This window comes from Coffea arabica, chromosome 5e (genome assembly GCF_036785885.1).
Source record: "Coffea arabica cultivar ET-39 chromosome 5e, Coffea Arabica ET-39 HiFi, whole genome shotgun sequence".
In the NCBI taxonomy this organism is placed as follows: Eukaryota; Viridiplantae; Streptophyta; class Magnoliopsida; order Gentianales; family Rubiaceae; genus Coffea; species Coffea arabica.
This window is the reverse complement of record NC_092318.1, coordinates 50,469,496-50,492,758: the sequence shown is the minus strand read 5'-3', so window position 1 is coordinate 50,492,758 and position 23,263 is coordinate 50,469,496. Positions and strand designations below refer to the sequence as shown.

The window sequence follows — 23,263 nt, the reverse complement described above, 5'->3', positions numbered from 1 at the left end:
TCAATTTCAGGCTTTTTTTATTTTTGGTTAAAATTAAAAGGTTTAAACTCAACTCACACTATTATATGAGTTTCGAGTTCAAAAATTGGACTCGACCCATGTTCATAATTAAAAACATTATTATATATAATATATATTATATAATTATGAATTAGTATAAATTTATATATATGTGTGTATCTGTATATATATATATATATATATATATATATATATATATATATATATATATATATTAATTGGCCCACCCAATTGAAGCATAGACTAGACGGGTTTTTTTTGGGTTGAGTTTGAGTTGGTTCAACTCTACTGACAGTCATAGAAAAAGAGAGAGTGATATATAAGATCGTAGCTGAATTGAATTTAAATTAGTTAATCTTGAGTCCAAACGCTAAGGCCCATTTAAAAGGATCAAGCCAGGACTTTTCTGATATCCCAATTAAAGTCCGATGCGTTGCTATGTGATCTCTCCGCTTCAGAACAATGCTATACTGTATTAGAAGCAATTGTTGCAAAAGAAATACAAATTAGTAGTATCTTTTTTCTTCAATTTTATTTACTTTAGTAATAAGCTTTTAGGTAAATTACACTTTTTAAAATATCCTTTTCTAAAAATAGAAGTTTAACTTTAAGTAAGAAATTTTATTCTAATAAGTTTAGTTAAGGATCCAATATTTAGAGATTCTCGATTCAAATCTCTCAGCTCTTTCAGTTTTCTTAAACCTCATCTCTCCCCAAAGTTTGACTGGTTGAGTTCGTGACTGCCTGAATTGGGCTGGAAACTGAATATTCTACAATTTTGGCGGAACTTGGACTTGGCGGAACTCTAGTCCAAAAGTGAGCCTTTCTGGTCAGGCCTAATCTGCTAAATAAAGCATGGGTCAGAAAGCCCAAAGAGCGGCTTAGAAAGATTAAGAAAAGAGGAGGCAAGAAACAGCATGAAAACAGAAAAGAAAGTCTTTCAAGTTTAAATGGGTTTAAATGCTCATCAAGAAAAGATTAGTGGGGGCAACGTTGATATTCAGGGTAAACTTCAGCAAAGGTTTGGTGACAATTTCATCAATAATCAGTAGTTAATACTGGCCTGAACCCAATTGCCTGGGGTTTATACTTTTGATTACAAAAGCAAAAATTCCAGTTTCAGTTTGCTCTTCCTTCGTCTTTCTCGCAAGCCCCATCATCAATTCCAGGCTTTATAGCTAATAAAAGGTTAATCATCAGATTACCACTTCTCCCTTTTCTTCATTTTTCTATCCTTTTCTATCTGTATCCCTTTTGCGCTCATCTGCATATCTAGCCTTGAATGTGTCTGCTGAATTATCTTTACAGTTTTACTTCTTGATTCTGCTGTTAATTAATCTAATCTTATACTGGATTTTCTTTATGTTCTTGGAAAGATTTTGACTTTTCCCCCCTTTTTTTTTGGGAAGGCTGCGTTGGCTTGTATTAATTGCATATATTCTCCATGTTTGATGGTGTAGAATCTTGATTCTGTTCCTTGGTCTGATAATGTCTTCTCAAATTATTGACAAATGCATATTTTTCGAAGATGGTTTTGCGTTAAATTCAGACTTTAACCGTTCTTTGGCGTCAAAGAGCGAAACTTTGACGATTGTTTATTGACTGGAAGATGACATTTGGGAGTTACGATTGGTTTACCAGAATACCTGCTACTAGGAATTTTTCCAAGCTTCCACAAATTTAAAAGAAAATATTTAGCTAGTGATAGCTTTGGTTTTTTATTTATTCAATTTGATTATCCTTCATATGCTGACTGGCAAATACTTGTGCATCAGTGCCTAATTTATCCGCCATTCAGCTAGTGAGTTTTTGTAAGTAAATCAAGTGAAAAAAAATAATGGCTGGAAGAAATCGTGGGCCTCCTGTGCCAGTCAAAGGTATTGCACATGGTGGGATGCTTCCACCTGTTCACGAATCTCCTCAGTTTGTGAGAGGCCGTGGGCCAGTTCCTCATCCTGCATTGCTGGAGGAAATGAGAGAACCACCGATGGGTATGGATCCTAGACAACTTCTTCCTCACCCTGCTATTATAGAGGAGAGATTGGCTGTTCAACATGATGAGATTCAAGGTCTGCTGATTGATAACCAGAGGTTGGCTGCAACACACGTGGCGCTCAAGCAGGAACTGGAAGTTGCACAGTTTGAGCTTCAGCGCACGCATGAGTATGCAGGTTTATTGCATGCAGAGAAAGATATCCAGATGAGAGAACTTTATGAGAAGTCTGTCAAAATGGATAGGGATCTTCAGGCGGTGGATAGCATGAGGACTGAACTTATGCGAGTACATGGTGATGTTAAGGAACTAACTGCAGCAAGGCAAGAGCTTACAGCTAAGGCTCAATTGATGACTGAAGATTTGGCTAGAATGACTGCTGAGTTACAGCAGGTCCCTGCGATAAAGGCAGAGATTGAAGGTTTGAAACAAGAATTGCAGCGAACTAGGTAGGAACTTATGGTGCGTTTTGATTTATCTTTAGACTTTGCATCTGTATTTTTACTTCTTTCTTTCTTTCTTGGCTTTTAGGACTGCTATTGAATATGAGAAAAAGGGGTATGCAGAGAATTATGAGCATGGTCAGGTGATGGAGAAGAAGTTAGTCTCAATGGCAAGGGAGCTAGAGAAACTTCGTGCAGAGATGGCAAATGCTGAAAAAAGAGCTCGCGCTGCTGCTGCAATTGGGAATCCAGGTACCTGTGGGTATTTTATCTTGCCTCACTGATAAACTGTTAAGCAATGGGCATATGAGATATGTCATCTGTTGCATTCACAAAAAGTTTAAATCTTGCCTCATAACTTAATTGGACGGGATTTTATAGTATGTAAAGGAGCTGCACATCTAAGTGCTGAAAAGCAGCCTCTATGAATATTTTGTCAGGGGCCTTATATTTTATGAGTTGAAATATGCAATTTCAGGTCCAGGTTATAGTGCAAATTACGGCAATGTGGAAAGTATTTATCCAGTAAATCCCTATCCTGCTAGCTATGGCCTGAATCCCATGAATCCCATGCATCCTGTAAGTCCTATCTCTGGCCCTCTCTATCAAACACAAATACGAATACATTCTGTACGATAAAAACGCTTCCACTAGGCAGGGCTTCCTTTGAGGCCCTAGACTTATAGTACCTCTAGGAGACTAACATTTTTATGGCAGGTGCAAACTCCCATGGAAGGTTATCCTCAATATGGACCTGGACCTGGTACCTGGGGTGCTTATGACATGCAGCGAGCTCAAGGACCCAGATAAATAAGTCCATGCTAGACCGTGACCACTTATTTTACCTTACTAATATCTGGTACTACAAATTGGATATTGGCTTGTGTTGGATATGCTGTGTCATGATAGACTTCTTAAAGTCATGTTGGACATCTTTTTTCCTTGAGCAAAAGTAGACATTTTGTATGATTTTAATGCTATGTCCTTGCAAGGAAAAATAAAATGTTGGTTTGTCCTGGCATATATCTACTGGTTTTTCCCATTTGTTCAAATAATTATAAGTTTGTCTCTGTTTGGGAACGTACGATGTACTGATGTGAGCAGCAGATTGTGCGATTCATATGTCTGAGAGCATAGAAAATGTCCTAGATGCTAGTCATTTATATTTAAGTTGGTGCTATGCCTTATTTTCTTCCATTGCTAGGACCAGTAGGGCATTCCTCCTTGATGAATTGAACTACGATTTGAAATGAGTAATAGGTAGACACAATAGCTTATTGGGTTTATAACATTGCATCCTGTAGGCGTCCTGTCTATCAATATTGGAGGTTATATCTTGTCTCCTTCATGTAGTAGTTGAAGTGATGAGATGGAGAAGGTTTCTTTTTAGGTTTCGACAAGCTTCTGACCCTTATAAATGTAGCTTTTGCTTCCAAATTCAAGCAAAAACTAGAGCCTTATCAGTTTTTTTCTTATAGCTGAACTTGTGGAATGAGGGCTTTTAGTGGAGAAGGAATTTTGAATATCTTAAGACTTTGGTGCATTACAGATCTGTAGGCAGGTCTGATTTATTCTGCATACATCCTTGTATGTTGGTTCCATGTTTATGTATTCAGGAGGGGGGCCGCTGGGGTGACGGGGGTGGGAGGTGGAGGGTGAGTGTTGGTTTGCCTGGTTCTGAGTTTCTATAGAGCTTGCAGCTTTTTGTTGCACCAAAGCTCTTCAGCATTCTTGTTGTATTTGGCTTTCTATCTTTAACTTTTTTCGGCGGAATTGACTGTTCTAAAGCAGACAAAGTCGACTCTGTGCAGTCGATGTTTCTAGCTTTTGATTTGATTGCTCAATGACTAGTTGGGATATGTTTTGTTCTGGTGATATTGCCTTTTCTTGCTCAGTGAGGAGTATTAATTGTCTAGAGGATAGAGCGGATTCTGTTTGGTGTGGAGTCATCTGACTACAATTTAGTTTTTAGGTTTTATTTTTGTTCTTTCTACGTAAATATATTTATGGGCGCTCTATATCTATTGTCTAAGAACAGATTTTCCCCCTATTGATGTGCCTTTGTTATAGAAAATGTTGCTCAAAAGAAGTCGAAGGTTAGGATTGGCTTTTTGGGATGAGTGTTAGAGTATAAAGTGGAGTTGAGCAAGGCCTCTGCCCTCTAGTTTGCTAAAGGATAAGCTTCAAAACATGATCTTTTACTTGTTGAGCTAATCTTCCTGGTTGGCAACACTCTTTCTCCCTCTTCTCTCTCTTTCTCATTCTCTCAACTTCAAGGCCATAGTTGAGATAATCTTCCTGGTTGACAACACTCTCTCTCCCTCTTCTCTCTCTTTCTAATTCTCTCAACTTCACAGCCATAGCTTGAGAGGAAAATTTAGTGTAGTACATTCTGTTAAAAAAAAAAAAGATTCTCTTAAGCCAGCCGAATTTTTATGTGCAAACTATGCTGCATAGCTTTTGGGACCTGCAAAGATATGAGAGGAATAAGAATAGTCTTCTAACATTTATGTTCTCTTTTTTCCTTTTGGGGGAGTCAGAGGAGGGGGAAGAGGGGGTGGTGGTGCAGGGTTTTTGTTGGATGTAGCATTGGTAAGTGAGTCATGAGTATTGTCTGTCTTTAGTCTAGGATATGTTGGTTAGGCTTCCAATGAAAATGTACTTCATGATGGGTCCTTTGGACATAACATCAGCTGTTAAGGAATCATAACGATTGCTCAAATCTAAACTGTTGAGAAGACATGTTCGATTATGGAGCTGCAAGATGAATTTCTCATACAAGTAAGTAATGTGATTGCCTCTGAGCTCATCATCTTGTTCCTTTATTCATTCTGTTGGTTGTTCTCTTAAGCATACATTAAAATGTGAAGTCTTTGATAGGCTGAGTTACATCTTTCCTTACACTGATCTAGTAGTTCACTCAGAGTTTATGTCGTTCCCAGCAATTTTCCTTATGTAACATCTTTCAGTGTTCGATTATGTCAAGAAATTTTTTATGTTGTGGCTATCATAACTTGTAAGATCTTGTGTATCGGACTTATTTAGAGATTCTTTCTTGCTGGGAACAGATTTTCAATGTTGAGGCTTCCCATATAGCCACTGTAAGTTATCATCACACTTTTGGCTTAATGTCTGGTTTCACCGACTCACTCCACGTATGTACCATGGGCTTGTGTCCCTTTGCCCCTTTGCCTTCACAAGCATCAGCAGCGATCCCAATGCTCCTATGCTACTGGTGTTGCTTGATTTCTACTATGTGCTTTGGGTGTTAAAAATAGGTTTAGCTATGACGTGGCTGTCAGACTTGAGCTAAGGAAATCAACAGAACATTTGCGTGCCTTTTTGTTTGCAACTAGTACATGTCACGTGTACATTTATTTAGGCACGTGTACATTTCTTTTATTTTATTCCAACCCTAAGCATTTCTTCATAACAACCTATCACTTTGATCTAATCTTTTGTTCAGGGTCTGCCGCTACTTCTGTACGATGTGTATAGACATTTCATCTTCTGCTTAGAAACATATCGTTCTAAAGATATCTTTCTTCCTATTGTAATGCTGACAGTCTTAAGAGAACCAGAAAGTGTCAGACAACAGTCTGAAGATGGTGCACGCTGAGATTGGATGACTGGCAGCTTGAAATCACCTTCCTAAAGTATAAACACATACTACTATGATGATTTAGAATGGCTGAAGTGCAATTGAAGTTTTTCCACTGTGGCATTTATAGATTCACAATATGGATGCTTAGCTGATTGTTTATTGCTTTCAGATTTTGATGTCATTTAACTTGGGACCTTGATCTGATGCCTTAACTTCCAATTGTTCTCCATGAATTGGTAAAAGATGAAATGCTTTTCCTCCTCCCAACGCAAATGAGCTATTGGATTTTGGCCAGCAAAGTTATTAAATGAGTGATGAAAATCTAATGGTTCTAATCACTAGATTTTTTCTATGCTATCTGTTTGCGTGCTTATGTGTTGGTTACATAGTGAATTGTGAAGTGTTTAGGGAGGCCCAGTATTATAGGATTTTTGTCCTGATAATTAGGTCAGGTTATGTGGTTCTGTAGTTTCCTTGCAAGGCTTCACAAGTGCAGGAGCATGCTCGCTTTCCCTTGTTGGTTTTGGACTTGGCTAGTTTACTATTCCATAGTCTTCTTCATTAATAATTGGACTTGGTCCTTCATTCTTGTTTCAATCAATGCAGACTACACATCTGATTGCCGTTAATTTTGTTTTCCCAGTTAGCAATTTATTTATTAATTTTTTTTTTTGTGTGTTTGCAAAGAATTTAACATAGATGAATCTTGCTGGCTATTACTGTGGTATGTTTGACATTGAAATTGTCATTCTTATTCTCCAGGTTGCAAGAGCTTGGAAGTGGGAACTTCCCATCTCTCCTGCTTGATTTGTTGATTTTTCACTTCACAAGGGATGTTCTTGCTTTTTTGTAAATTTGAAGGTAATAGTTACATAATAGATGTCTTAAATTGAACAATTATGTGTTGTTCTTGGACTAGAAAAATATTAAATAATTCTTATTCATTTCCTCCTAACTTAATTATGCTATGAGCATATTCACCTGAATTGCCTAATGTACTGGTTACTCAACAGGAGCTTGTACTGGATAATGTACATGGGGTCTGAGCTGCCCTGAGGGTTGCTAAACGAACTAAGAGTCTTATGGTCGTATTTTACCTAAAATGAAGCGTTTTACACCTACCCCTCAAAGCTGGAAGAAAGCTGACAATCTGTGATCTGGAACAAAGAGTACCAGAGTACTTCATTACGTAGTTGAACTAAGATTTGCCTGTTTGAATTCATTAACATATTTCTGGCAATTTGATTCATAAGGTTTACAATGTAATTGTGATCTTTTAAAGAAATGTATGGGTTGGTATCTGTTTACTGTGGCAGTGCATGGCTTGGCCTCAAAGCAGTATGGATGATGCTCTACATGAAAATGTACCGAGAGGCTTGAACGCAAGAGGATCATTTTGCAAGAGCAGAAACAGATGATAATCTACCTCGCAAACATTCAGCTCCCCTTCAATCCCAAGGGTGCATAACTTGGCATTACTCGGGCTGAAACGTACAAGCGCATGCTCTTTGTAAAGGGGAGTGGATACTTCAATGGAATCTCTTCTTGTCAAGTCTTCAGTACTTGAATGCGAAAGCAGCATGATCCATAATGGTTTTAGGTGACAGGAAATTGTATTTGAATGGTAAAGACCGAGATTAAACTTGTATGAGAAGATCTGCCATTAGGGTTGGTCTCATGTATTTGAGCTGGCAGTTCTATTTGCATTTGGTGCATTGGACCCAATTTACTATGTGTACTCGCAATCCTTGCCAGGACTTTGTTGTATGAAACTTCGAAGAAGTTTAATAAAACAATGAAAATTTTTATGCCAGGGACTCTTTCAGAAAGTTTTCAGCGGTTTTGATCGCTGAGTCCTCATTTTTGCTTGATATAATCTGCTGCAGCGAAGCTGTTTTGTCAATGATGCAGAGGAGGGGGAGGGAAGGGAGGGGTGGACGGGGGAGTTAACTAGGGAATAGTGCGTTCAATTAACAAGCTCTAGGGAATAGTGGTTTTGATTCAGTTTTCCCTCCCCTTCTTCCATTTTAAAAAATTTTTGCTTCTCTCCTTGCGCATTTATTAAAATTTACCCCTCCCCAGCTATGAAATATTTATAAATTAAAGAAAAGGAAATTTGACAAACTGTTGTAATGGTATTTGCATCCAAGTACATGTATTATGCTTCAAAATTTTCTTGAAATTCTACATATACAAGTACGTATTGCAATACAAGTTAGAGGAAAAAAAAAAAGGTACTGCAGCACAAGTTAGGGAAAAAAAATGTGTATTCGTTTATTGTGCAAAGCTAAATTCTAGAATTTTAACAACTTTTTATGATTACTTACTCTCTAACATGTAAGCATTCCTCACTTGATTAATTACACTTGTGCACTTAACTCCGAATATTTTGGGACCCGACTTTGCAGGTGGTCTTTGTTTTCATTGTAACCTTAACAAGTCAGCATGCCCCCCTGTGCTGTGTGAGTCCAGGAGGTCCACTGTCCGCAATCCATAGTCCACTCTCCGAAGTCCAAACTACAGATTCCAGATTCGGGGTGGGGGTAAAAATGCAATCTTCATTGTTCATGATTCATGGAACAGCAAGAACCTGCTACCCAAATTGTAGTAGAATAGGTGGAATAGCTGGGAGTCCCACTTCAAGAAAAAACACATCTTTGAATTTCTCCAATCTCAAACTCGCTAAATCTCAAGAAAACTATCAATTTACAAAACCCATCTCACTAGTCCCAGCTAAACCCAAAAGGTCACTTCTTTGTGGCAATTCTTCGAACGGTACTGTGAGTGCAGATGATGGTGGGAGTAGCAGCATTGCAAGTAATGCTAGCAGTGGCAGGAGTTGGATCGAGGCTGTTGGGGATGCTATTTCTACTGCTTTTCCTTTGTGGGTTGCTATAGGTTGTTTGCTGGGGCTGCTGAAGCCTAGTTCCTATAATTGGGTGCAGCCCAAATGGACTATCATGGGGATCACGCTAACTATGCTTGGCATGGGAATGACTCTCACTTTTGATGATCTTAGAGGTGCTTTGGCTATGCCTAAGGAGTTGTTCACTGGATTTGTGCTCCAATATTCGGTCTGCTTTGCTTCCTTTACTTTTCGGTCTTCCATTTTTCTGTCTTCTCGATATAGCAAACCAAGTATTGGATTGTTCTTAGAAGCTGTTTATGTGATGAATTGTTTGGAGGCTTGTTCAATACTGACTTTGTTTATTTAGCAGTTCTTTTGCAGTTTGAAAATTTCTAAATGGGATTTTCTTCTCATCAGTTTTCTTAATCTGTGGGTGTTGCTTACAATTACACTTACTTAGTGGTAGTATGTAGCCTCGGGTTTTGAGATCTTGTTGAAGAGGGTACACTACTGAATCAAAGTTGCGGATATAGTTATTTGTTAACTATCTATGGGTGGTTTGGACGAATCTTGGACTGTTGGAAAGCTAGCATTCAATCTCTATTACTTGATTCCAGTATTTCCTCCTATCCTATGCCACTTGTATAAAGCTTTCTTCTTCTTTTCCTTTTTTCCCCCCGGTAGCTTCAAGATTCAAAGTAGTGCCCTTGTATTATCTACTGACAAAAGTCAAACCGATAAAGTTGCATTAGATGCAGGCCTCAAAAGGGGTATGTTCATTGACATTGATGGTATAATTCCACACATTTTTTGAGCTTGAATTTTGACCAAAATTTGATATGGAGCAGCTATCAGAAACGTTGGAATAGGTTAAGAAGCATTTAAAGTTGCACTTATAGTTAAATGGATCAGTCATTCTTACTGGTCATGCCTTTGATATATGGAGGAGGAGTTGATGCTCTTTTAGTGTGAGTTTTTCTATTTGACACTTTTGATCCACGGTGTCATCCATTTTACCGTCTTGGAAGTCTCTTCCACAGAAGTTTTACATCTGTAAATGTGATGCTCCATGCACTCAAAAAATAACTGTAGGCTACCCTAGAGCACTGATGGAAGAAGATGTGCTTTCTGTATGTCTGGTTTCAATGTCATTTAGATTGTGTTTATGGGTGAAAGTGGTATAATTGATGGTTTGGAACACCAATGTTACTACAAACTGTATGATATTTGGATTCAGGCTCTGTGCTGAGCTGCTTCTGTTCTTGGTGAGGGAAAATTATCTCACGTTCTCTTTTTCTTCAAAACCAAATACTTGGTTTGTCAGAATGTAAATGTGGCTATTACATAGTGCGGTTCAAATACCACCTAGTACTAGTGTTTAAACTGAGTACTCCAGGGATATCTGGTTAGTTTGATTTCCAATTTGCCTGTAAGGCTTACAGGACTTATTTACTCCTTGCAGATAATGCCACTATCTGGATTTTTTGTCAGCAAGCTCTTGAATTTGCCATCCCATTATGCGGCTGGCTTAATTTTGGTTGGGTGTTGCCCTGGAGGTATGCCTCCATGCCCTTGGATCTTGTGCATAAACTTTTTGTGGCAGTATTCTTTGTCTTCCCTGTTTTCCTCATACAAGTTATGCCATGTAATGATCCTTAGGAACGGCGAGCAATATTGTCACATATATTGCACGGTAGGTAAAAATATAGAAGGTGCTTATAACAATTTTTTTTAAAAAAAATTTTACATGCCTTGGTTGGGGATCTTAATGGCATTCTTCTGTAACAGCGGAAATGTGGCCCTTTCAGTGTTAATGACTGCTGCTAGCACCCTATCTGCTGTGGTTGGTAACTCGTCTTGCTGTTTCAATATAGTTTTTTTTTTCCTTATTTTTTTAAATTTGATTTCAATGGATACTTTGACTGTTCCATTTGAGAATCAGCGCAACAAATGAATGATTATTGGAATTGCTTCATTTAACCTTCAAGCATGAGACTCCTATTTACTGTACTAAAAGTAGAAAGGAAAAATTCTCATTCCGATTTGCGAGTTCTTATTTGAAATATAGCTGAAAAGTGCTGTAGTTGAAATGCTAGTCAGATTTGATGCCTGAAAAGGATTATGTATTTTCATGAAGGCACGTCATCAGAACTAATGAAAGCTTTACTGACCGTTTTAAAATTTTGTCTCAGGTTATGACCCCTGCTCTTACTGCAAAACTTGCAGGGCAATATGTTGCTGTAGATGCACCTGGATTATTTATGTCAACCTTGCAGGTAATTCTAATTCCCTGCAACAGCAGGAATTGGTTCTTCGGTTGGTGTTTTCCTGATCATTCTTTCTTTCAGGTTGTGCTTCTACCTGTTCTAGCTGGCGCGTTCCTTAATCAGTATTTCCAGAGCATTGTTAAAATTGTCTCTCCCTTAATGCCACCCATTGCAGTGTTAACTGTGGCAGTTCTGTGTGGAAATGCAATCGCACAGAGTTCTTCTACAATCCTAATGTCTGGTCAACAAGTGGCTTTAGCCACAGTTCTTCTTCATGCATCTGGATTCTTCTTTGGCTATGTGCTCTCAAGGATGCTGGGCCTTGATGTATCTTCATCTAGAACAATTTCAATTGAGGTTGGCATGCAGGTATGTGCTTATGCAAGTTTTATGTAACTAGATTGTGATTCTTTAAACTGTGAGATTCTACAATGGAGCGTGTAGCGCCTTTTAGAAATGGACTAGTTACTTGTCATGGTGTGAAACATTTACCCAGAATTATTCCTACAAGTTTGAGATAATAATGTATATGGGTAGTATCTGAGTAGTGCTCTGCATTATGGGAGTATTGCTTTACCCTTAAGACGTTACCAGCTTAGGTCCAGTACTGTACTAAAAATTGGTGTGTTAGAGCATTTCCAAAATGTCTAAAACCTTCTACCTGTTAACCTTGGGGCTTCACTTGCTGCTCAAAAGAGTAGTGCAGATGAAGATTCAGCAAGATCATAAAACTTTCTACTGTGAATTTTATCTAACCTGCTGGTACTGGTTTACATTTGATGTTATAGTTGCAAGTCAATGGTGAAGCTTGGGCTTCTGGCTGATGAATGAATGTTAGTATGAGCTTTGAGATTCATTGTGATTTTCTGTTTAGGAAAGAGGGCTAGAAAAATATTACCAAAAACACAAGTGGTAGTAGTAAGATGTAGCCTAATAGTGGTGTCGTGCTTTTAAAAGAGAAATGAAAAAGCAAATGAAAGAAAAAAGGAAGTAAGAGCAAATTAGTATAAAACTTGACTTTGATTTATTGACTGAAACAAGAAGGTATGGCGTATCATTTTTGTACCATCTGACAACGGGGTAAGCAAACGCTGAATGGCGACTGCAGCTAAGTGTACAGAATTTTGCCATTTCAAAGATTTGACTAAGTTTTAAGGGAACTAATTGTCCTCTTTGAATGTGAATGACGTTATGAAGATAAGTTTGTCACTCACTTTTGCTGCTTGTCTTGTTTCAGAATTCGGTGCTTGGAGTAGTTCTTGCCACTCAACACTTTGGAAATCCTCTGACTGCAGTGCCATGTGCAGTTTCCAGTGTGTGTCACTCGATCTTTGGTAGTGCCTTAGCTGGAATCTGGAGACAATCTGTCCCTACGCAAGTGCAGAATTAGTTCATCACAATTTGTAACTGGATTAAGAAAATGAAGAGATTTAGCATGAGAGAATTGTTCATCGAGACAGGTTTGACAGGCAATCTAAATTTTTTTTTTTATCTTACTTTGAAAATGTAAATTATGTGCTTAAAACCAACTGTTACGTACGTACTGATTAAATGCTGGCACATCATTGACTACTTGGTTTCTTTAGCGGCTTATTGAATCTCAATCTATTAGTCCAAATACTTCAGCTCAGTCGTTACTACCGTTAAGTTAATCAACAAAACAAGCAAGAATTATTTCTATAGCTGCAGATTCTGCAAAAGGGAATTCAATGACAGGTTGAATGTTAGTATTTGGATAGGAGGTGGATTTCTAGCTCGAGTTAGAGCTTGCTACCGTGGTTTTCCATATCACGCACAAGGGAATTCAATCATATAGTATCTGAATTACACATGCACCTCAGAAAAGAGACTTGATTGACAATTTGTATAATCTGCCTGCAAATACAAACGTACGAGCACCAACAGCAAAATGAAGCTAATGAGAAATCGCCATCACTTGGGTAAAGTAAAACCCTTTTGGTTTGAAATAAGCTGTCGAACTTTCTCAAAGTCCTGACTTGGAGTTGGGTTGAACGGTCAATTTTGATCCCATCACTAAAAGCAAGAATTTGATAAGATGGCATCTTTTAAACAGGTCCCCAAAACTAATTAAAGCTTGGCAGGGTAAGGCAAGTCTTGGATTTTTTTTTTTTTTTAATTTACTATTATTAATACCGTGTCTGTCTCAACTTACTAGTAAGCCGAATAAACAAGGAATTTCCCCCTGTAAATTCAGCAAGAAGTACTCTATTTTAAAAACAATCTCAAACTTGAAGGGTCTGTTTGGCAGGTTTGTTTATAGCCTATTTTAGAAATAATACAAAGTTTATAGCCTACAAAAATGATGGAGTTGCTAGGGAGCACCGAATCTAGAGATGACAATTGGGGTGGATGCTCGGATTAATGAGACGGGGATGGGATGGGGGTAAAATGCTCCTCCCATTAAAAAGCGGAACAGGGGACGGGGGACTATACCCCTGCCCCGTCCCCCGCTTAAATAAAATTATATATATATTAATTATATACATAACATATTTAATATTATTAGTTATACTAATAATTATATATCTATATTAACACAAATTATTGATTAGTTATACTAATACATTTATACTAAATTATTAATTATATTTTTTACTAATTATATATTTTTATTAATTATAAACCTTTCCCCCCACGGACACCCACGGGAGAAGTGGAGCGGGGCGAGGGCAAGGGCTAACGGGGCGGGGCGGGGCATTCCTAACCAGGTCTCCATTACTTTACTAATAATTAATCAAGACAAGTGACGCTCGAAGGAAAATTTTTCATCCAAAATTTCGAACAGTGGAAGCCCAAAAATTTTACATGAGCCCAACCCGCCAAATTCAAACTAGAAACTCAGAAAACAGGTCTCTTTTTGCCGCTTTTTCTTCCCACCTTCACTTTTGCTCAGTTTCTAACCCCAATCTCCCCAAGAGCAGACAGACTTTCAAAAGTCTCCAAATACATGCTTCTCCAAACCTTCCCCAGTTCTCAATCCCACATTTATCTTCTCCAAATCTCAATCCTACATCATTAATATCGGTATTCTGTGCGACAATTCGTTGAACAAATGGGGAACAAGCTTCATGAGTTGCCTCCCCTCAAGAGGTACAGGCTCATTCAACAAGAAGAAAAGCTGACCCAGAACATCCATCCAAACCACCGCAATTTTCCAGCCCCCTCGTGCCTTCCCGCTAAAAAACGCAAAGAATCCCGCAATCTCCTCCCAATAGATCCCATTTCCAACACAGCCACCTATTCTTTACCTGCCAAGAAAAGAGTTTGGGCCATCCAACCATTCGATCTCAATATCGAATATCATCAGCCTTTCTTGGATAATACCGAGAAATCCCAGAAGGTGTCTGAAGAGGTAAACCAAATCCCAGATGCCAAAGTTGACAGTAACGCACGTGAAGGCAAGAACAAAGCAGAAGACAAGGAGGACAAAGTATCTGAAAGTGAAATCCAGGACAAGGAAGGAAATATTCGACTTGAAGAATTAAATGAAGAAAATAAGGAGCATGTAGACAACGGCGATGGCGATGACGAGGATGATGGGATTTTATGTGCTATCTGTGAAAGCACAGACGGAGATCCTTCAGATCCAATTGTTTTTTGTGATGGCTGTGAGCTAATGGTCCATGCAACTTGCTATGGTCACCCTTTTACAAAAGGTATCCCAGATGGTGATTGGTTTTGTGCAAAATGCTTGGCTTCTCAATCACCTTATAGGACCAATACCTCCAATCATATTAAGCCATTTTCTTGCTGTCTCTGCCCTGTGACTGGTGGTGCTCTGAAGCCCACAACGGATAAAGGCAAATGGGCTCATCTTGTTTGTGCACTTTTCGTTCCTGAGGCATTTTTTAGTGACCCTGAAGGCAGAGAAGGGATTGACGTAACTAAGGTTCCAGCCAGGAGATGGAAGCAGAAGTGCTATATTTGCAAATCCAAGAATGGTTGTGCCATCGATTGCTCTGAGCCCAGATGTCCATTGGCTTTTCATGTGACTTGTGCGCTGAAAGAAAATCTTTGCATTGAGTACTCTGAAGGAAGGAATAAAAAAGTCATTGTTGCTGGTTTTTGTGGAACTCACTCTGATCTATGGGAAAAGGTGAATTTCTACTTCTGCTTTAGATATTGTGCGAGAGTTTCTTTTTCTTTACTTTTTTTTTTTTTTTGGTTTTAAGGGATGTTTTTCTCTTGCCAGCAACAGAGAAGTGGGAAGTACAAGATTGTGGCAAGGGATAAGCACGAGAAGTAGCAAAGATCTGTGGGTTGTGGGATCAAGAAGCACTATCTGATGAAATGCTAATTTTGCCTTGGATTTGTTGGTATTAGGAAATTGGCTGATTTGTGTTACGTGGGATTTTGTCATCGTTATAGGCAATCGTTTGATTTAGCGTGTAATATGTGGATTCAGCCATTACAGAAAGTTTGATTCATTGTCATTCTTTGGTTTCATAGAGTATATTTACTTCGGTAAATAATTTTGTTTATACTAGTCTAACCATGCTACGCACAGTAGAATGTTATGAAAAAATAAATAAATAGTTATAGGAATATATAATACATAAAAATTTAACAAATAGTAGTAGTTTAACATACGAAATATCAAACAATTTTTAGCTACCCTTCCTCCTTTTGGATTTATAAATCAAATGATTTAGGTTAATCATTCAATGAGTCGAACTTTCTGGATGAAGAATTTATATTTTCTGATTTTAAACACAAGTTTGTTACCCCATTTGTAAAATAGATCCACCGCCTAAATTATGGGCAACTTCGGTGGCTTTTGCATTCGTGCTTCAGTTGTGTGCTTGGTCAACTTTGGTGGCTTTTGTGTTTGTGTTTCAGAGTTCAGATGTGTATTTGTATCTTCATCGTATATAGTTGTAGTTGCTTCAGCTCCACTGGTGAGTAGGCGGTGGGTGGTGTCCGAAGCTTTCTGTGGGAGCTGTACAAAGCTCTCTTGTCTGTGTAATCTTGAGAGAAAGCCATGTGAAAAGCAACATATTGGATGTGTTTCTTTCTCCAATTGAAGACCTGGATTTGGCGGTTTTACAAGGTGAAGTTTTCGCACTCCCACCTAACTGATCTTGTGAGCAAGCCATCTCAAAAGCAATTTCTTCTTCCAATTAAAAGCTTCGGGTTCCATAATTTTGCGAGTTGAACTCTTTGCTTTATTTCTGCCTTTTGGCCCTTTTTTTCCTTATAATGTGAGGTCTAATGAGTCCAAATGTTTGTTCAAATCATTGCAATGGTTCACCGAAGGGTGTTAAAAATTTTAGAGAAATTTTATAGGTTTCAACTGTTGTGAAATGGGAGCCATTGTTAGACTTGCTATGGCCATCTTGCTGCATGATTATGGTTTTTCTAGTGATCAGTTTTTATGTTTTTGTCCCACTTGAAAGAATTTGCAGAACAATTGAGTGCATATGATGTATCTACAGGGATTTTTCTAATGCATTGATTACGCATTTTAAGTACAGTTTTGGCCTCAATAAAGGCCTATCTGTCCTTCAAATTTCTTTCATTTAATATGAATGTGTATCGTCTTTGTTGGGTATATTTACTTAGACCAAGTGATGTCATCCTGTATTTTACAAAATTATATCTGTCAACTGTACTTGTTTAACCTAGCACAAGTTAATCACTTCTATGGCATGGTGAAAGTAGAGATTGAAAGTAAAACGACAAGAGATCCCATCCAATTAATGATCTCTTTCTTGGTTGATTAGGTAATTGTTGATCATTCATTTTTTATCTGCTCTAAATTAAAGGTAAGCATATCTCCGGTGCCAGCATCACTTGTATGCACAAATTCATAATACTCGCATGTAGGATCAAGTTTGCTCTTATGCAATTATGTCTTGATGTCTTGTCTTGTTGAATTAAAATTACTGGCTACTCTCTAAGGCCATTAATTTCAGAGTAAGATTATTATAGAATTTACTGGCTTGCCCAATTTGGACCATGTAACAACCTATTACAGTTAGTTTATCTTTATTGTTCCAGCAAAAAAAATCTCGTTGCATTGACTGTTAGATCGTTGATAATTTATTGCAGTTATGAAATACTAATATATCAATACTAATATATCGTATTGATATCTCACGTTAAGTCAATTAGTAGTCCAAGTCCAGTAGGTACAAAAATCTCTTCAGCATCATAAATAAATTGAGTAAACAAATAACGACAATAACTAATTTACCTAAAGTCAAATTCCCCATAGTTACTAGCACCCATCATGTATTTAATATATAACCATTTTATATTAATTCACTTGTCTTCATTTGATCTTCTTTAACATAGACCCAGGGCAACCTCACGCATCACGTGAGGCTGAAAAAAACTAGTAATAAAAAAGATGTGGATTCAGCCGTTACATAAAGTTTGATTCATTGGCATTCTCTGGTTTCATGGAGTATCTTTACTTCGGTAAACAATTTTTGTTTATACTAGTCTAGAATCCATGCTATGCACGGTAGAATGTTATGAAAAAATAATATATAATACATAAAAATTTAACAAATAGTAGTAGCTTAACCTATGAAATATCAAACAATTTTTAGCTACCCTTCCTCCTTTTGGATTTATAAATCAAATGATTTAGATTAATCATTCAATGAATCAAACTTTCTGGTGAAGAATTTATAAATGGATATGGATGAAAATATATAAATGGATAGAGATAAAGATAATAATATGTAAAAAATCTAGCATTTGTCTAGATATTCTCGTAATCTGAAAAACAAATAATAAATCTAGAAACCAAAGTAGATCTTGGAGATAAAAAAAAAGAATTCACAATAATAATTTAGATTAGGATAATACATAATAAAAAATATGTATGGACCAGAAATCAATTTAGAGTTTGAAAATTAAGATTTTGGAATCAACTCATTACATTTTAGAAATTAAAATAAATAGAAAATTTATAAAAAAGGAATTGAGAGTTTGAAAATAATTTAACTTTTGAAATGATGAGAATACAGTTGACAATCACGCTATTGAAATCAACTCATTACATTTTACGAATTAAAATAAATAAAAAAATCTGCAAAAAAGGAATTGAGAGTTTGGAAATAATTTAAATTTTGAAATGATGAGAATATATTCTACAATCAAGATTTTGAAATTAACTCATTACATTTTAGGAATTAAAATAAAAAGAAAATCTAAAAAAAAAAGGAATTGAGAATTTGGAGGTCTAGGATGACTTCTAACCAAAAACCCTTCTGTAATTTATATAGATACAGATTGCCTTTTTATATGATTGAATGATATTAGAATTGTAACTTATCCAAGGTATCGGCTCATTTTCCTCAAAATGATTCTAATTGGCACGAGGAATACACCTTGCTGCATTAATTATGGATTAAAAATGCATTACGATTTGCTGAGTTTTCAACTTAACTTCTTATGGTTTGAAAATTTACATTTAGTTTCTCATGGTTTTAACTAAATTGAAATTGAGATAGAAATTGTCTAAACTATATATTGATGCAAAATGTCAAAATTGCCCTTTAAAAATAATAGGATTACATATCAAAAAATTCTTTATGATTTGCCAAATGTTCAATTTAACTCCTTGTTGTTCGAAAAACTACATTCTAGCTCTTGTGGTAAATAATCTGTATAAGTCTTTTAACAACTACATTTTTAACTCTCTAGGTTCGAAAACCTATATTCTACTTGCTCATGATAAACAATCTCAATGAGTTCTTTAACAATTTCGGAAACCTACATTTTAGTTGTCATGATAAACAATGTCAACAAATTCTTTAATAACTATATTCTTAACGTTCTATGGTTCGAAAACCTACATTCTAACCCCTCATGATAAACAATTTCAATGAGTCCTTTAATAATCACATTCTTCTAGCTCGGAAAATGACCGTGGTAGAAACGTTTGAATGGAGTAGAAGAAAATTAATGCAATGAATTCAATTTAATTCAAACCACGAGGGGCTAGAATGTAAGTTTACAAAGTATAGGGAGTTAAGTTCAACATTCGGCAAATTACATGGGGCTTTTTGATATTTAATCCTATTGTTTGTAAAAGGCAATAATGTTATTTCATGTGCAACCATTAGTTTAGACTGTCCAAATTTCAGTTTAGTTAAAATCACTAGTGGCTAGAATATAGATTTATGAACCATATGGAGTTGAATTAAACATTCGGCAAGCCATAAGGGGCTTTTTGATACCCATAGTTTATCTACAAGATCTTTTTTTTTTTTTTTTGAGGCTTTGGCTGGAGGCGGCTGACAAGTCACAATCTTTAAAGATTGCGAAAGCATTACATAAATGATCGGCATTGCCAAAATGGCAATTATCTGGGAATAGAATGGTTTTTTGTTTTTATTTCCCATGGTCATTTAGGACACAACTTAGTATAAATAAAGCTTGAAAGTGTACCACTATGTGCATGAGCAACTGGATTCGGCATAAGTAAATGATTAAACAGCTATCCATCGAATATCGAACACTTGAAAATGGGGCAGCAGCCATTTTGGTTTTTTCTTGAACTCTGTTATGTTGCTATTTTCTTAGTGGCTTTGAGGCCAAATAGGGTTGCAGGGTGTGGGAAAGAAGAGTTTGAATCAGCCATAGGTGATCCGGGGATGAAAAGAGATGGTCTCAGAGTAGCAATTGAGGCATGGAACCAGTGCAACGAGGTTCACAAAGAAGCCCCTCAAATGGGAAGCCCCAGGCGAGCTGATTGCTTTGATCTCCACAAACACACTCGTCCAACTTCACATGGTAACTCCTCCAACTCCTTTGTGAGGCATAATTTGTTTCTTCCCGCTTGCAAGGTTGTTTTTTTGTTGTAATTTTTTCTAATTAAATGTGCTTGTGAGATAATAATGCGAGCATATACAATTTGTAGAGAATTAACTATTTCATGTTCTGGAAAAATATTTTTAAAGGATTCAAATGCTAAATGACATATTTCATCTTTTTCCTAAAAATAAATCTAGTAAACCAAGCATATACAATTTGTAGAGAATTAGAATCTCATATATGATTTGCTTGTTTTGTCATTTCTATTGAATTTATTATTTATAATTTTGTATTTTATTTTTTTACAAGTCGTAAAAAATTTATTATTCTATGCCTTCTTCCAAAATAAATTGTATTTTCCCTTTCAGTTTGTCATTTTATGAGGGATCAAAAGTTTCGAGTTCATGATGGTCCCTTTTTTTTTTTTGGGTTTGTAATCCGAATGGTCTTATTTTGGTTTAGAATTTGAGAACTTACTATCTCTTTGTAATTAACAAAATTGACAGTATAATAATAAGTCATTTTAGGAACCTTGACAGTATTATGCATCTTTTGGACAAAAAGGAAAAACAATAGCATAAAGTTAGCCATACTCTTGTTCTTAGTTTTATAAAAAAGAATTATTAGATTTCTAAACTTATGTTAAAAAAAGAATGATAACTAAACAAAAAAAGGGAAACAAAAAGAAGAAACGAAGTTGAAGCACAAACACTTGTCAAACTTTCGCCTCAATTCTGTTGATTTCTTTGACATGGTTTTTCTTGTCATTTACGAAATTTTTTTCTTACTAAAAGCAACATTCCACAACATAAAAACCTAGATAGTTACTATGCATCTTCAATTGATCATCTGGCCTTTTCAAGAAAAAGAAGATTTTGATCTTGTTTTACATTAAGACCTTGCATCTTTACTGTACTGCAGATTTTTTATTGATTCATACAGAATATAATGCCATTACTTGTATAATCTGGCAGCCAAGTTGGTTCACAAGGTAAAGAAAAAAGACAATAAGCTTGGCATAGCAAATGCTAGAGCCCAAGGCTTCAAGAACATCAGTGTCGATCAGTATGCAGCATGGAAAGAGCTATTCTTAGGTAAGAAATGCCAGGTGAAAGACAAGCCAAGGCCCTGGCAATTCTGGATGATTATGCTGAAGAGTGGAAACACAGACACATTAGCTGCTATTTGTCGCAAAGATGGCAAGAAATCCAAGCCATTTCCACCGGGGCCTCGTTTTCCATGCTTTGGCAAAGGTTGTATGAACATGCCGAGGATATATCATCAGTATACTAAAGTGCAGAAGCATAAAAAACATAGGAAAAATCTAAGAGGAAGTTTTTTCGGTACATGGGATTTGGACATGGATATAAAAAACGCAGCTTGTAGGAATGACACTTCGTATTATTCAGTTGTATGGAAGAAGAAGATTGGCAAGGGAAGTTGGGTTTTTCATCATCTTCTCAAGACATCATCCAAGTACCCCTGGTTAATGCTCTACTTGAGATCAGATGCCACAAGGGGATTCTCTGGGGGCTACCATTACCAAACCAGAGGAATGTCCAAAATTGTGAGTGCCTCTTATCCACATACCAAATTCTGGGAGTCATGTTGCATATTTTGGCTTAGGAATAATCTTTACTTGTCAATGTTAGAGCAAAACTGCTTTTTTTTTTTTTTTGGCTTTTCTAATTGTCATAATGTTTGGGACTATTTCATAATCAGCTAATGCAACTCAATTTTGGCTTGGAAGATTCCCAAATCACCACATTTCAAAGTCAAATTCACATTGAAAATAAAGAGAGGAGGAGGTCGAAATAGCCAATTCTACCTCATGGACATAGGTAGCTGCTGGAAAAACAATGGAAAACGTTGCAATGGAGATGTGACCACAGACGTTACGCGATATAGTGAAATGATTATAAACCCCAGCACACAATCCTGGTGCAAAGCAAGTGATATCAGTAAGTGCCCCCCTTACCACACCTTTCCAAATGGAACTCGAGTTCATCGCGGTGATAAGGAACGCTTTCCTTATGATGCTTACCACCTTTACTGTGCTCCCGGCAATGCTAAGTATCTTGAGGAACCATACAACCTATGTGATCATTATAGCAATCCTCAGCCTCAGGAAATACTGCAGATCCTACCTCATCCAGTTTGGGGAGATTATGGATATCCGACAAGGAAGGGTGAAGGCTGGATCGGGGATGCAAGGACTTGGGAACTTGATGTTGGAAGACTTTCACAATCTCTTTATTTCTACCAGGATCCAGGCACTAAACCAGCGAAGAGACATTGGCCATCCGTGGACTTGGGAACTGAGATTTATCTCAGTGGCAATGAAATAGCTGAATGGAGTGTAAGTGACTTTGACATAATAGTTCCAAAGAAACACTATCGCGATTTTCGGTGAACGAACATTGTTGAGGTTGAATTTGTGATTATGACTTAGTAATTTCCTTTAGATATAGATGTTTCAAGCTCATCTCTTACTCTATTGACGACACTCACATAATTGTCGAAGTTCGGCGAAGTTAAAATCAACTGAAGCAAACTGAGGTAGACTGGCATTACAAGAACAACTGTTTAATCCAACCTCCATCCGATAAAATAATACATAGACATGACATAGTAACAATAGTTAGTTGAGCCCAAAATCAAAATGCACTCTTTTTTTTTTTTTTATTTATTACACCCTTCTTCAAAAGAACATCTTGATTATGCTTAATCGAAGGGTAATATTTGTCTTTGTGTTCTTACATAGATGTTAGATCACATCTTTCTCCCCAAATTATTGCTTTCGTCCGCATAATTTGAAGTCATTTTCATGTAATTCAACTAAATCATTAAGTTGAATAGTTTAGAGTTTATTCAATCGATCGAATGGTATCAGAGAAAATTGAAAAGTTTATGGGCCGCACTGATGCAATTGGACAATGAGGGGCCGGGGCAAAGTAAAAACTCTATATATCTTCGGGGTGCATTTTGTAATCAATAGTCAAAGTTGTTAGTGGCAATCTTCTATCAGGGGTGTAATCAATTTGAGTCTAGTTCAAGTAGTACACGGTTTGAACTTGACTCGAGTTAAAAAACTTGAACTTGAGTTTGAACTTGATTTCGATTTTATTTTGTATTATTCGAGTTTAACCTCGAGCTTGTGCTCATTGAACCCAATAAAGCTTATTTCGAACTCAATCGAGCTTAATCGAATTTTAAAAATATAAATTGATATTTTATATAATTTTAAATAAGGGACAAAATAGATATATCATACTAATAATTAAAAAATTAAAA

The 23,263-nt window shown here is 36.7% G+C and overlaps 4 protein-coding genes across 14 annotated transcripts; all 4 read left to right on the top strand.

Annotated features, from left to right (window-relative positions):
* The first annotated feature begins 892 nt into the window (after positions 1-892).
* LOC140003991 (protein FLX-like 1) lies at positions 893-7,874 on the top strand. Of its 9 annotated transcripts, none has more exons than XM_072049084.1 (8): positions 893-1,209; positions 1,797-2,463; positions 2,546-2,709; positions 2,936-3,036; positions 3,175-3,316; positions 6,024-6,113; positions 6,824-6,922; positions 7,075-7,874. In XM_072049084.1, exons 2-5 carry the CDS (start codon positions 1,859-1,861, stop codon positions 3,265-3,267), a joined length of 963 nt encoding a protein of 320 aa, XP_071905185.1. In that variant the 5' UTR covers positions 893-1,209; positions 1,797-1,858; the 3' UTR covers positions 3,268-3,316; positions 6,024-6,113; positions 6,824-6,922; positions 7,075-7,874. The 9 variants fall into 9 exon arrangements, with proteins under 9 accessions (XP_071905185.1, XP_071905183.1, XP_071905182.1 ...); XM_072049081.1 differs by having other exon boundaries at positions 894-1,209; positions 3,175-5,238; XM_072049082.1 differs by having other exon boundaries at positions 6,024-6,922.
* Positions 7,875-8,468: 594 nt separating this feature from the next.
* On the top strand, positions 8,469-12,748 carry LOC140006704 (probable sodium/metabolite cotransporter BASS1, chloroplastic). Its single transcript, XM_072049076.1, has 7 exons — positions 8,469-9,135; positions 10,372-10,465; positions 10,569-10,602; positions 10,698-10,752; positions 11,102-11,185; positions 11,258-11,545; positions 12,414-12,748. Exons 1-7 carry the CDS (start codon positions 8,611-8,613, stop codon positions 12,564-12,566), a joined length of 1,233 nt encoding a protein of 410 aa, XP_071905177.1. The 5' UTR covers positions 8,469-8,610; the 3' UTR covers positions 12,567-12,748.
* Positions 12,749-13,940: 1,192 nt separating this feature from the next.
* Positions 13,941-15,630, top strand: LOC140003989 (uncharacterized). Of its 3 annotated transcripts, none has more exons than XM_072049073.1 (2): positions 13,941-15,293; positions 15,370-15,630. In XM_072049073.1, exons 1-2 carry the CDS (start codon positions 14,250-14,252, stop codon positions 15,481-15,483), a joined length of 1,158 nt encoding a protein of 385 aa, XP_071905174.1. In that variant the 5' UTR covers positions 13,941-14,249; the 3' UTR covers positions 15,484-15,630. The 3 variants fall into 3 exon arrangements, with proteins under 3 accessions (XP_071905174.1, XP_071905176.1, XP_071905175.1); XM_072049075.1 differs by having other exon boundaries at positions 13,944-15,293; positions 15,396-15,630; XM_072049074.1 differs by having other exon boundaries at positions 13,949-15,293; positions 15,390-15,630.
* A 3,436-nt stretch (positions 15,631-19,066) lies between these two features.
* Positions 19,067-22,435, top strand: LOC140006703 (uncharacterized). The gene is made up of 3 exons (XM_072049072.1): positions 19,067-19,948; positions 20,944-21,536; positions 21,720-22,435. The coding sequence occupies exons 1-3, from the start codon at positions 19,681-19,683 to the stop codon at positions 22,380-22,382; spliced, it is 1,524 nt and encodes a 507-aa protein (XP_071905173.1). The 5' UTR covers positions 19,067-19,680; the 3' UTR covers positions 22,383-22,435.
* Positions 22,436-23,263: the final 828 nt, after the last annotated feature.